The sequence below is a fragment of the Capsicum annuum genome, chromosome 4, assembly GCF_002878395.1.
Source record: "Capsicum annuum cultivar UCD-10X-F1 chromosome 4, UCD10Xv1.1, whole genome shotgun sequence".
Classification (NCBI taxonomy): Eukaryota; Viridiplantae; Streptophyta; class Magnoliopsida; order Solanales; family Solanaceae; genus Capsicum; species Capsicum annuum.
In genome coordinates this window covers 1,784,869-1,795,732 of record NC_061114.1, presented here as the reverse complement: position 1 = coordinate 1,795,732, position 10,864 = coordinate 1,784,869, and the positions used below count along the sequence as shown (strand labels likewise).

Sequence of the window (10,864 nt, the reverse complement as noted above, 5' to 3'; positions counted from 1 at the left end):
CCTTCAAATATTTCATAGAATTTAGTCAACTCCATTTCTAGTATTATATTTAATTAGGTAAAGTTCTTTGAAAAATAAAATAAAAATGAGATCTTCATTAATTAATATATTAACACCTTCAAATGGTTTACTTTTCTTTAATTTTTCATGAGAAATACATAATCATAATGCACTTAACCATAACTCAAATTCATTTGTACATTATAGGTACATAAATAAATAAATTAACATAAAATAAATATGTTGGGAACGTCACCCCTAAAAATAATCTACATTATGTGAATTTAATTTTAATAGGATTCCGATATAAAATATCAAAAAAGAAATCACACCTAGTGTCCCTTAAAATATTTGATTTTGAATTTTTATCCCTTTAAGTGTCTGATCTTGTATTTTTATCCGCATTTAATAAGTTTTAAGGTTTGATTGTACGATATAACTTGTGGTCAATTGAACATGTTTATTGTCTTGAAATCTCCGGAATGTCCGTCTTACTGACAAAAGTTAGAACTGATGTTCGATCAGTAACATACCTAAGTTCTAACTTTTGTCTATGAAACAAAACTTATGGTTAGTTGAGCAAGTCGAGTGTCTTAAGTCTGCAAATGTTAGAACTTTTGTCTGATGGGCAGCATACCAAGTTCGAACTTTTACCTATACGATAGAGTTTCTAACCACTTGTGTAGATTTATTGTCTTGAAATGTCTTTAACGTTTATCTTATGAATATAAATTAAAATGTCTATTTTGTGGATAAAATTTATAAAATAGGGTCAAAAAATCAAAGTCATTCATTAAGAAGATAATATTTATAAAACTTTTATTAAAGGGACAAATATTAATACCAACCCATTTTAGAACATTTTGAACTTAGATCCAAAATCAAATAGGAAGTGACAAATGAATAATGTGCAAATCTAAATTTCAAACTCAATACATATATCTAAAAGGGTAAATCCCGATAATTTAGAGTTTAATTACAGAAAATTCTGACATTTTGTATGATTAGTGAAAATTTCGATTTTGAATTTGTTGAGATACACAATTAGCTCCCAATATATCTAATGAAGTTATATTTTTTTACTTTGTAAAGATATATAATTAGCTCACAATACATTTTTTTCGACTTTGAGTCTGTCGAAATACATAATACATTCAACGAAGATACATTTTTTTTCTTTGCAAAAAATAAATAGTTAGCTCCCGATACATTATTTTTTAAAATTTAAATATGTCGATACACATAATTAGATCTCCGATACATCCAACGAACATACATAATTAGTTGAAATTGCTTCGTAAGGATGCGAATTTGTATAAATATGGTAAGTTAAGGTGTATATTTATGTTATTTTTCTAAAATAAAAATTCTTCTCATCTGTATTAGCCACAAGAGTCACCTAATATCTGATCTTGTACGTATACGTGAATTTAGTCTAGGTGCACAAAACCCACCGATCCGTGGGCAAACACCCATTGAAAGTTGCAAAAAACCCACAATTTCTTCCGTTTTATGGATAGAATCACTTGATATATGTCGTTGTACGCATCTCTAAACTTAGTTGAGGCACACGAAAACAAACCCAAACACTACACAGTCACCTAATATTTGAAGCTGCACGTATCCCCTGAATTTAATTAAGGTGCACAAAAACCATCGATTTGTGTTCAAAAATCCACCGAAAGTCGCAAAAAACTGCAATTCCTTCCGTTTCACGAATAAAATCACCTGATATCTATTGCTATACATATCCCATTATTTTAATCGAGGTGCATAAAATCCACCTATCCGTGTTTAAAAACCCACCGAAAGTCACAAACAACCCACAATTTTTGTCGTTTTGCGGACAAAATCACCTGATATCTGCTATCGTACCTATCCTGTGAATTTTGTCGAAACGCACAAAAAAGGACCCAAACACCATGATTATAAAAAAGAGTAAAAAAAATAAAAATTGAAAATAACATATCAACAAACTATCAATAGGATCAAAACTAAACCAACTAACTACCCAATATAGAGACATCTCTTCCGAAAGACCTCACTATATATATATAACTATCAAACCCACCAAAACGACGTCGTTCGTCAACCTTCATTGCTTCAGATCTCTCCTTCAACATATATATGTATTCACCATTTTCGTAAATATATATATACACAGTGATGTGTACATATAACTGATACATGAATTTTTTTTTTTATATGAATTATATACTTAAATATATGTTGTTGAACAACTGAATTTGATTCGATTCGGTTTGGTTCGGTTATTGAATTTTTGAAAATGGCGGCAGTTGCTGGACCTGTAACGCCAGGACAGGTGAGTTTTTTTCTTTTTTTGAATTTATTTTGTTAGTGATGTAAATTTTTAGAATTGTTTTGATTTTTTTGTGCTGGTGAAATGTGAGTTTTTTTTTTTTTGAAGTTATTTTGTTAGTGATGTAAAGTTTTAGAATTGTTTTTATTTTTTTTGTGCTGGTGAAATGTGATTTTTTTTTTTTGGAGTGTTTTAAGTGTAATTGGAATCTCCAAATGAGTTAAAATGTGAAAAGATATGCATGTGGAATTAGTCGAGGTTTAGAAAAGTTGGCCTGGACACCACGGTTATTGAAAAAAGTAGAAAAGCTGAATTTTGATATTAGATCAGTGAAATGGTCTGATTTGAAGTGAAATGAGAGCACTTTTTTAGTCGAGGAGGGAGGTGGTGGTACCTGGTACCTGTTGTTGGCGGGAGGTGGTAGGGATCACGTGGAATTAGTGGAGGTTTGCGAAAGTTGGCCTAGACAGCACAATTATAAAAAAAAATAGAAAATGCTGAATTTTGATATTAGATCGGTGAAATGGATTTGAAGTGTAATTCGAGCACTTTTTTAGTCGAGGTGGGAGGTGGTGGTACCTGGTACCTGTTGCTGGAAGGAGGTGGCAGGGATCACGTGGAATTGGTGGAGGCGTGGAAAAGTTGGCGTGGACCCGCGGTTATAAAAAAAAGTAGAAAATGCTGAATTTTGATATTAGATCAGTGAAATGAGCTGATTTGAGTCATGTGGAATATGACATAATTAGACTTTTTTGTTTATGTTTATTGCTGGACAACTTTGATAGTGTTTGTTACGAAGGACTTACTTGATTTGAATGTTCCTTTTTCGAATGTTTTTTTTTCTTTTTCTACTGATGAAATGTGTTTTTTTTTTTGAGCCTTTGAAGTGCAATTTGAAAGATTAGGTGGTAGGTATCAGGTGGAATTAGTCGAGGTGTGTGAATGTTAGTCTGGACATCACAATAATAAAAGAAAATAAAAAATGCTGAGTTTTGACATTATTTGAGTCATATGGAATATGAAATGTTAGATTTTGTTATGTTTTATGGAAGACTTTGATAGTCTTTGTTGTGAAGAAGTTACTTGATGTGAGAAGTAGAGGCTTTTTTCTAAGAATTGCCATATGAATTTGTTGTTTTTGTTAGTAGTATTATTTCAATAGTTATTGGTAGAGCTTTGTCTCCAGAACAGCCTATTTAGCTCCTAATCTGACATAGGAAAGGTGTGAATTCTCGACTTTTTGCCTTGTCTTGTGTTAATGTTCTGGCAGCAGAAAGAAGGGTCATTCTGGATTTGTCTTTCACATAATTTGTTTGGACTAGCATGTACTTGCATTTTAAGGTTTCAATGCACCTGTACTGTTACTGCAATATGGAACATCAACTATTGCTTTATTTGTTTTGCTCGTGTGTAAATATCTACTGAAACTTTCACTTATCGTGGCTCAGGTGTCATTTTTGCTTGGATATATCCCTGTCCTCATCGCATGGATATATGCTGAGTGGTTGGAGTACAAGAAGTGGTTGTCCCCCTTTAAAGTGTAAGTTAATCCATCCATTCACCATCCTAAAGAAAAGGGAAAAGACTGAAAACTCTTACACCCTCATGCTGCAGCTAGATTTACTTTACTAAGATGTAAGTGCCACAAAAATTGTTTTAGAATCTAATCATATTACGAATCAAAAATGGGCTGCTAGTTTTGATCTGCTTAATAGGAGGAAACACAATGATTAAAGCTAAAAGTAATTTTTTTTAAACGTAATTGTTCTATATCTGTGTCTTGGACTAATATGGAAAAGACAGTTGTGGCATTTGTGCGCTTCTTTCAAGTCGCTTGCCAAATACTGTTTATTGGCTTTTTTCAGAAAACAAGAATTGGATATAAGGTGATCAATTCTCACCTAGATTATGTAAAGAAATGTTATGGTATTTTGTCTCGAAAAAAAAAAAAATGTTATACACTTGCTATGAAGTATTGGAGGATAATATAGAAGCAATAGTATCGATTGTAGTGTGTGTGGAATATGCATGCTATGTCCTATGTTTTTAATAAGAAATTTCATTAATGCTTGGGTCAAACTCGCCCGTATACAATTACAACATCAACAACATACCAAGTGTAATACCACAAAAGGGGTCTGGAGAGGTTGGGTAGCGTGGTTGTTTCTCATAAAGCTGCAGCTCAAGTCTCTATACAAGTAGTATGCCAAAATAGAAAGACTGCAGAAAAATATGGTTTTCTACGAAAGAAATCCAATCTTCTAAAGATCAAGGAATATCATGGGTGCGCCAGAAACACATACGGGATAAGAGGCTGCTCCTCAAATTCACAAAATTTGTCTGTACCCCTTCAATATCTCTCCCATTTCTTTCTCTCCAATGAACGCCCATAAGTGCTAATGGAGCAACTGTCCAAGACCTGTACTTTTTTCTCCTTCCACCACTACTCCTGCAGAACGTCAACTCCTTTACCGTGCTTGGCATCACCCAGTGCATGCCAAACTAATTAAGTATTTCACACCATAACGTCGAGGCAAAACGACGATTGTAGAAGGAGATGATTGACATCTTCACCAACTTCCTTGTTCATGAAACACCAACTAACACAAACGACCTTCCACTATCTAAGATTCTCGGTCCATCAAGATCTCTCCTCTAGCTGTTACCTGAGAGAAGAAACACACCTTTCTCAGGACCCCGGTATCCAAATAGAGATATTTGGAACGGCAACGTATGTGGATTCAGGGTTTTGGGAGAAGATGGATTATCAGATAACAAAAAATCTGAACAATTGGTTAAAGCTACACTTAGAAGATAATCCATTTCAGAAAAAGCTGCACTTAAGAAGATAATAGGAAGACAATGCATTAGGACAAAAGGCACATGAATTGTTTGTTGGACTATCCAAGTGTAACTGCTAGTGCCTGAAGGTCCTTTGGTAATTTTTCCTGTTTGACTTTTTCATGCCAGCAGTCATTCGGATAATAATCTGGATGAACTTGACATCTCAACAACCAAGGAAGAAGATCGAGCTGTCTTACTGGAAGGAGGTCTGTCAAAATCTGCATCTGTGAAGTTGTCTAGTTCATCGGTAAAAACAAATATAATTAGGTCAGTGTGCTAATTTACATTCAATTTGCTGAAAATTCTTCTAAGTTCATGAATTTTTCCTTAACATTTTCCACATATTTTTAGGTTTCTAACAATGGAGGATGCATTTTTGCTAGAAAATAGAGCAACTCTAAGAGCAATGTGAGTTACTTGGATATTTTGATTATGGTGCAATATAATTTCTCTTCTAATTTTAATTTTTCCTTCTTATGATTTCATACAGGTCTGAATTTGGGGGAATCCTGTTTTATTATTATCTCTGTGACCGTACAAATCTCTTTGCAGATTCTACTAAGGTGTGTGTGCAAACTTTTGTTGGGTTTGTATGTGAAACTTATTGCTGAAACTTCTAAGATTTTGTTATTATCCATGAGGCCAGCATTCAGTAACAGGTTTCTGTGTGATGTTTTCATTGAACAGAGCTACAATCGTGATCTCTTCATCTTTCTGTATATTCTTCTGATCATAGTTTCGGCAATGACTTCTCTCAAGAAACATAATGACAAATCAGCATTTTCAGGCAAATCAATACTTTATCTGAATCGCCATCAAACCGAGGAGTGGAAGGGATGGATGCAGGCAAGTTTTTGTCCATCGTATTGACTTTAATCTAGAGTATATGGATTCTTTTGCCAATACCTTCTTTGTAGTGTGCTTTTTTCCAGTAATCTTGAGCACTAGTGTAGCTGCATGTTTGTTTTACTACCTCTCAGTAATTTGTGTTAGTATGTCATGTGAATGATCCTTGCAACTTCTTTTGCTATGTGTAACATTCATCAGTTGATGTATCTCAAAACCGCACCTCCTGAAAAGAGGAAGTATCTTAAAATCTCATTTAAACACTGATACTTGATGTAGAGATTTATCTGTGTTCTCTTTCTATATTGACTCACTCTATCCCTTTTCTGCAACAGGTCCTCTTTTTGATTTATCATTATTTTGCTGCAACGGAGATATACAATGCAATTCGGATTTTCATTGCTGCATACGTATGGATGACTGGTTTTGGGAACTTCTCCTATTATTACATAAGAAAGGATTTTAGTCTAGCTCGGTTTGCTCAGGTAACATTAGGTTCTTCTTGTACTTTATTGCTGTTTGATATTGGAAGACTGAATTTTACATATCCATTGAAATTTTTTATCTTTTATGCAGATGATGTGGAGACTGAATTTTTTTGTAATATTTTGCTGTATTGTTCTCAACAATGACTACGTGCTGTATTACATCTGCCCAATGCACACGCTTTTCACCCTGATGGTTTATGGGGCCCTTGGCATTGGTCACAAGTACAACGAGATAAGATCAGTGATGGCTTTGAAGTTTCTTATGAGCTTTGTTGTGGTTATCTTGGTTTGGGAGATTCCTGGAGTGTTCGAATTTCTTTGGGGTCCTTTCACCTTTATGTTAGGTTGGTTACTCTGTATTCTCATACATTTTTTTTCTGTCCACAATCACTGTAAATTCTCAGTACTCTGCGTGCTGGAAAACTGTAGTCTCAGAGTCGGTTCAACTATGTTTATATGGATATCTTTCTCTACTCTGAGGAAATATTATACTGGCTTTGAGTTTATCGGAATATATTAAACCAAGTCTTTTGTGATATATAATTTGGAAGTAGATATTACCCAAAGAAATGGAAGTAGATATGGTTTGAGGTGCTTGTGGCATAAGATTGATGTCTTCATGGGACCCATCACTATGTGGAACTAAATGTTGACCAGTGTCACGCTCAAAGGTGCTTATTTTAGGTTCCGGTATTATTTTTGTAACAGAAAGTATCTTAGTGTGTGTCCTATTGAGGTAGCGTGAATTGTAAATTACTTTTTCCGGAAAGATTTCCTGGATTTTGTTTTTTATTTTATTGATGCTGCTTAAGCACTGTCATCTGATGCTTGTTTATTTCATTTCACAATTGTAGGCTATACTGATCCAGCCAAGCCGGATCTCCCTCGATTGCATGAATGGCATTTTAGATCTGGGCTTGACCGCTATATATGGATTATTGGCATGATATATGCCTATTTTCACCCAAATGTAATTCAAAAGAACTTTGATTTTTTCGTTCTTTGTCCCACTTTTCTTTCGTTCTTCCATGACACTAAGTTTAAAGTATCTTGTCCTTTTAGGTTGAGAAATGGATGGAGAAACTGGAGGAGTCTGAACCAAAGCGGAGACGGACAATCAAGTCATCCATCTGTGCAGTATCTTTAATTGTGAGTTGCATTTAAGTTCATCAGATCAGTTAAATTAGGTGTTGCAAATTATCATTCTAGTTGATGAAGTTTGTCATTTGGGACATTGTATTCCTCAGATTGGTTACTTGTGGTTTGAACACATATACAAGCTGGACAAGACAGCTTACAACAAACTCCACCCCTACACATCATGGATTCCCATTTCGTATGTATCTGTTGATTTTACACGAAACTGCTGTTTGTTTGATTTAGTAAAGTAAAAGGTTCAAAAAGCTCTCCGCTTGCGTATAATGTATTCAACCAAAGTTTGTCTCCTGAATGTCTTGTATTACTTTTCTCATTCGCTTTCTTTGCCTCAGTGTATACATATGCTTGCGTAATTTCACTCAGGAGCTGCGAAATTTCTCTCTGACGCTCTTTGCGTAAGTTTCTAAACTAGTAGCAGCACTTCTTAAATTATAATCACTGGATGTCATGCTTCCCTTTCCCGTCTTTCCTTTTCGCTTTTGTGGCTTTCAAAATCGTCCTTCTCTTAGTTCTGATACTAATGATTAAGCTCTTTAGTAATAAACAAATCTTTTATTTGTTCTTCTAAATAAGTTGAAACTACCTTGTTTTCTCCTTGTTTAATTGTGGTCTATTATTGTAGGTGGCTCGGCAAAATTACCTTAGAAACCTACATCTCCCAGTTCCACATCTGGCTAAGGTATGTTGATTTCAGTTTACTTCTCAAGGTTTATAATTGCTCCCTCGGGTTTAACCTTGACCTGTTGACATGCTGTCATACCCCAATTAAACGGGAAGCCTGGTGTAGTGAACTCCCGCTATCCGCAGGGTTCGGGGAAAGGTCTACCACATTTGATTTATTATAAGCAACCTTACCTTTGCATTTCTGCAAGAGGTTGTTTCAACGACTTTAACCCATAGCCTCCCGGCCAAATGGAGACAACGCTTATGGTTACGACGTCATTTACAAATGATATTCAAATTAACGAGCTCCGGAACTTGAAACTTTTAGATTTCATTGAAACTTTTATCTACTGTCAGTAATCTGATACCGATCTTAAATTTCAAACTAATTTGGTTTCTAGCATCCATCCATCCAACAGCAACCTACTTTTTTTCACTCTCTCAATTGTTAGTGTATTATTCATGGATGTTAACAACATGCTTCGAGGTCTAATTACTTTCTGACTTTTATGTGTAGATCAAATATGCCGAATGGACAGCCTAAATGGCTCCTTTCGTTTATCCCCGGCTATCCTATGCTTAATTTCATGCTGACTACAGCAATTTATGTCTTGGTAAGCATATATATACTCTTTCATTTTGAGTTGTAAACCATTGTTTTCCCGCTGGATTCTATCTCATCGTTGCTTGCTTATTGCAGCTATCCTGCCGGCTTTTTGAACTAACCAACACACTCAAATCCGTTTTCATACCCACAAGAGACAATCATAAGCTGCTCCACAACTTTATTGCTGGTGTCGCGATTTCTCTGTGTTTATACAGCATATCCGTTATTCTTGTTCAGATCCCTCATTAATGAGTAAGTTCGTCATCCCATTTGCCTATTTGCTATGCACAACAGCTTCACACCTACCTATTTGCTATGAATCTTGAAGCATGCACGCTAAGTTTGCTCGTTAAATTTTTGAGTTACTAGTCAAAAACACACCCCTAAACTCATTATTCTCTTTACCTACCTAACCTATCACTTCCTTTGTATTAAAACACACCTTGATGCTGAGTTGACCAAATGTTCATTCTCAATCGACAACAGGCACGTGTAGCCCAACTCAACATCGAGGTGTGTTCCAATTAAAAGGGAGAGATAGTTTAGGTATGAAACTCGCGGAAAATTGATAGTTTAGATAGGTAAATGGTACAATAGATAGTTGAGGTACGAAACTCGTGAAAATGTGATAGTTTCTCTGAACTGCTTCGGTTTTGGACAGATCAATATGGAAAAAACTCCGCTGACGCGGTAATAGAGAGCGCTAGAAAGCTAAAGGATCAAACGTGGAACTGAAGTACTAATACAATTCAATTCTTTGATGGGAATACAGAACTTGATACCCAGCCACAGGTTCTGTAAGTATGTTTTTCCAACAATTCTGGCTGTTCAAAAGTTCGCGAAAATCATGTGTATAGTGTCATCGATCACCACGTGTATTCGTTCCTTTTTTCTTGTTTTGTTTACCTTTCACACTCAATATATGTTTTCTTCATGTAAATCAACATGAGAAAAAAATGTGGGAATGCAGTTGTTTCTCCCTTCAACAGACTTTGATTAATCAAAATTGGAAATGCAGTTCTTGATCTTCAGTCTGAATTTGGTTCTCGGACTCTTCGAAAATGTTAGCAGGTGCGTGTTGGATTCTCCAAAAGTAGCGTATTTTTGGAGAATTCGACACGGATGCGGCATCGAATGTGAAGAGTCCATGCAACTTAGCTTTCTTTTACTATTTGCGTTGCTTTTTGTACTTCGATTATCGAATTACTTTATTGTAGTTATCGTTCAAAATGTTGCCATGCTTTCTACGGTATTTTTGTCATGGCTTCTTCATTTCCGAACTGCTTTGAACTGATTTTACTCTTGCTGAGGGTATATCGGAAACAACCTCTCTAACTCCAAGATAGGGATAAGATCTGCGTACCATACACGATTCACAGTGGCAGACTTAGAATTTAGGAGTTGTGGGTGCTCGAAAAGTTCAAACACATATATTGACACCCAAAGCTTTAAGATCCCGCATGAAAATCAAAGCACTCAGTTATCTTTTTGGTTTCACGGTCAATTTTTATATTTTTCTTATATAATTATACCTATTCTGCGTCGGGTTCCAAGTGCGTTACGTAAGTTTGTAAATATTATTATTTTTTTCTTCAAAAATTTGAAATTATATTCAGACATTATTTTAAATAAATATTTATTCATTACATTAGCATTATTACTTCAACTTCAAGTCTATCAAGAAACGAAGCAAAATAATTGTGATTATTAAATTGAAGCCTCGAATTCGAGCTTTGAGAATGCCAGAAATATTCGATGGAAAGCGTTTTATTCCTTAGAGAACTTAGTCAATACAATCTTAATTAGTCAGATCGATGACTAATAAAAAATAATTTATATTAAAATGTTTTTTTTTATATTCAAAGCTCGAAAACATAATGAACTGTGGGTAAAAAGAAAGAAGAGTATCAAATAAGAGCTTTTTGGAGCCGGCCGCTA

At 34.9% G+C, this 10,864-nt stretch overlaps 1 protein-coding gene across 1 annotated transcript; it reads left to right on the top strand.

Moving 5' to 3' along the window:
- Nucleotides 1–2,006: 2,006 nt before the first annotated feature.
- LOC107868432 (protein REDUCED WALL ACETYLATION 3) lies at nucleotides 2,007–9,957 on the top strand. Its single transcript, XM_016715118.2, has 16 exons — nucleotides 2,007–2,323; nucleotides 3,769–3,860; nucleotides 5,294–5,431; nucleotides 5,516–5,572; nucleotides 5,655–5,727; nucleotides 5,852–6,010; nucleotides 6,346–6,495; nucleotides 6,587–6,842; nucleotides 7,353–7,468; nucleotides 7,561–7,647; nucleotides 7,746–7,834; nucleotides 7,989–8,051; nucleotides 8,279–8,335; nucleotides 8,837–8,933; nucleotides 9,020–9,178; nucleotides 9,588–9,957. The coding sequence occupies exons 1-15, from the start codon at nucleotides 2,288–2,290 to the stop codon at nucleotides 9,173–9,175; spliced, it is 1,626 nt and encodes a 541-aa protein (XP_016570604.2). The 5' UTR covers nucleotides 2,007–2,287; the 3' UTR covers nucleotides 9,176–9,178; nucleotides 9,588–9,957.
- The last annotated feature ends 907 nt before the right edge of the window (nucleotides 9,958–10,864 follow it).

Coding starts and splice junctions, on each gene's coding strand:
- LOC107868432 (XM_016715118.2), top strand. CDS start 2,288: ATGGCGGCAGTTGCTGGACCTGTAACGCCAGGACAG. Junction 2,324..3,768: donor GACCTGTAACGCCAGGACAG/GTGAGTTTTTTT, acceptor ATCGTGGCTCAG/GTGTCATTTTTGCTTGGATA. Junction 8,934..9,019: donor CTACAGCAATTTATGTCTTG/GTAAGCATATAT, acceptor TGCTTATTGCAG/CTATCCTGCCGGCTTTTTGA.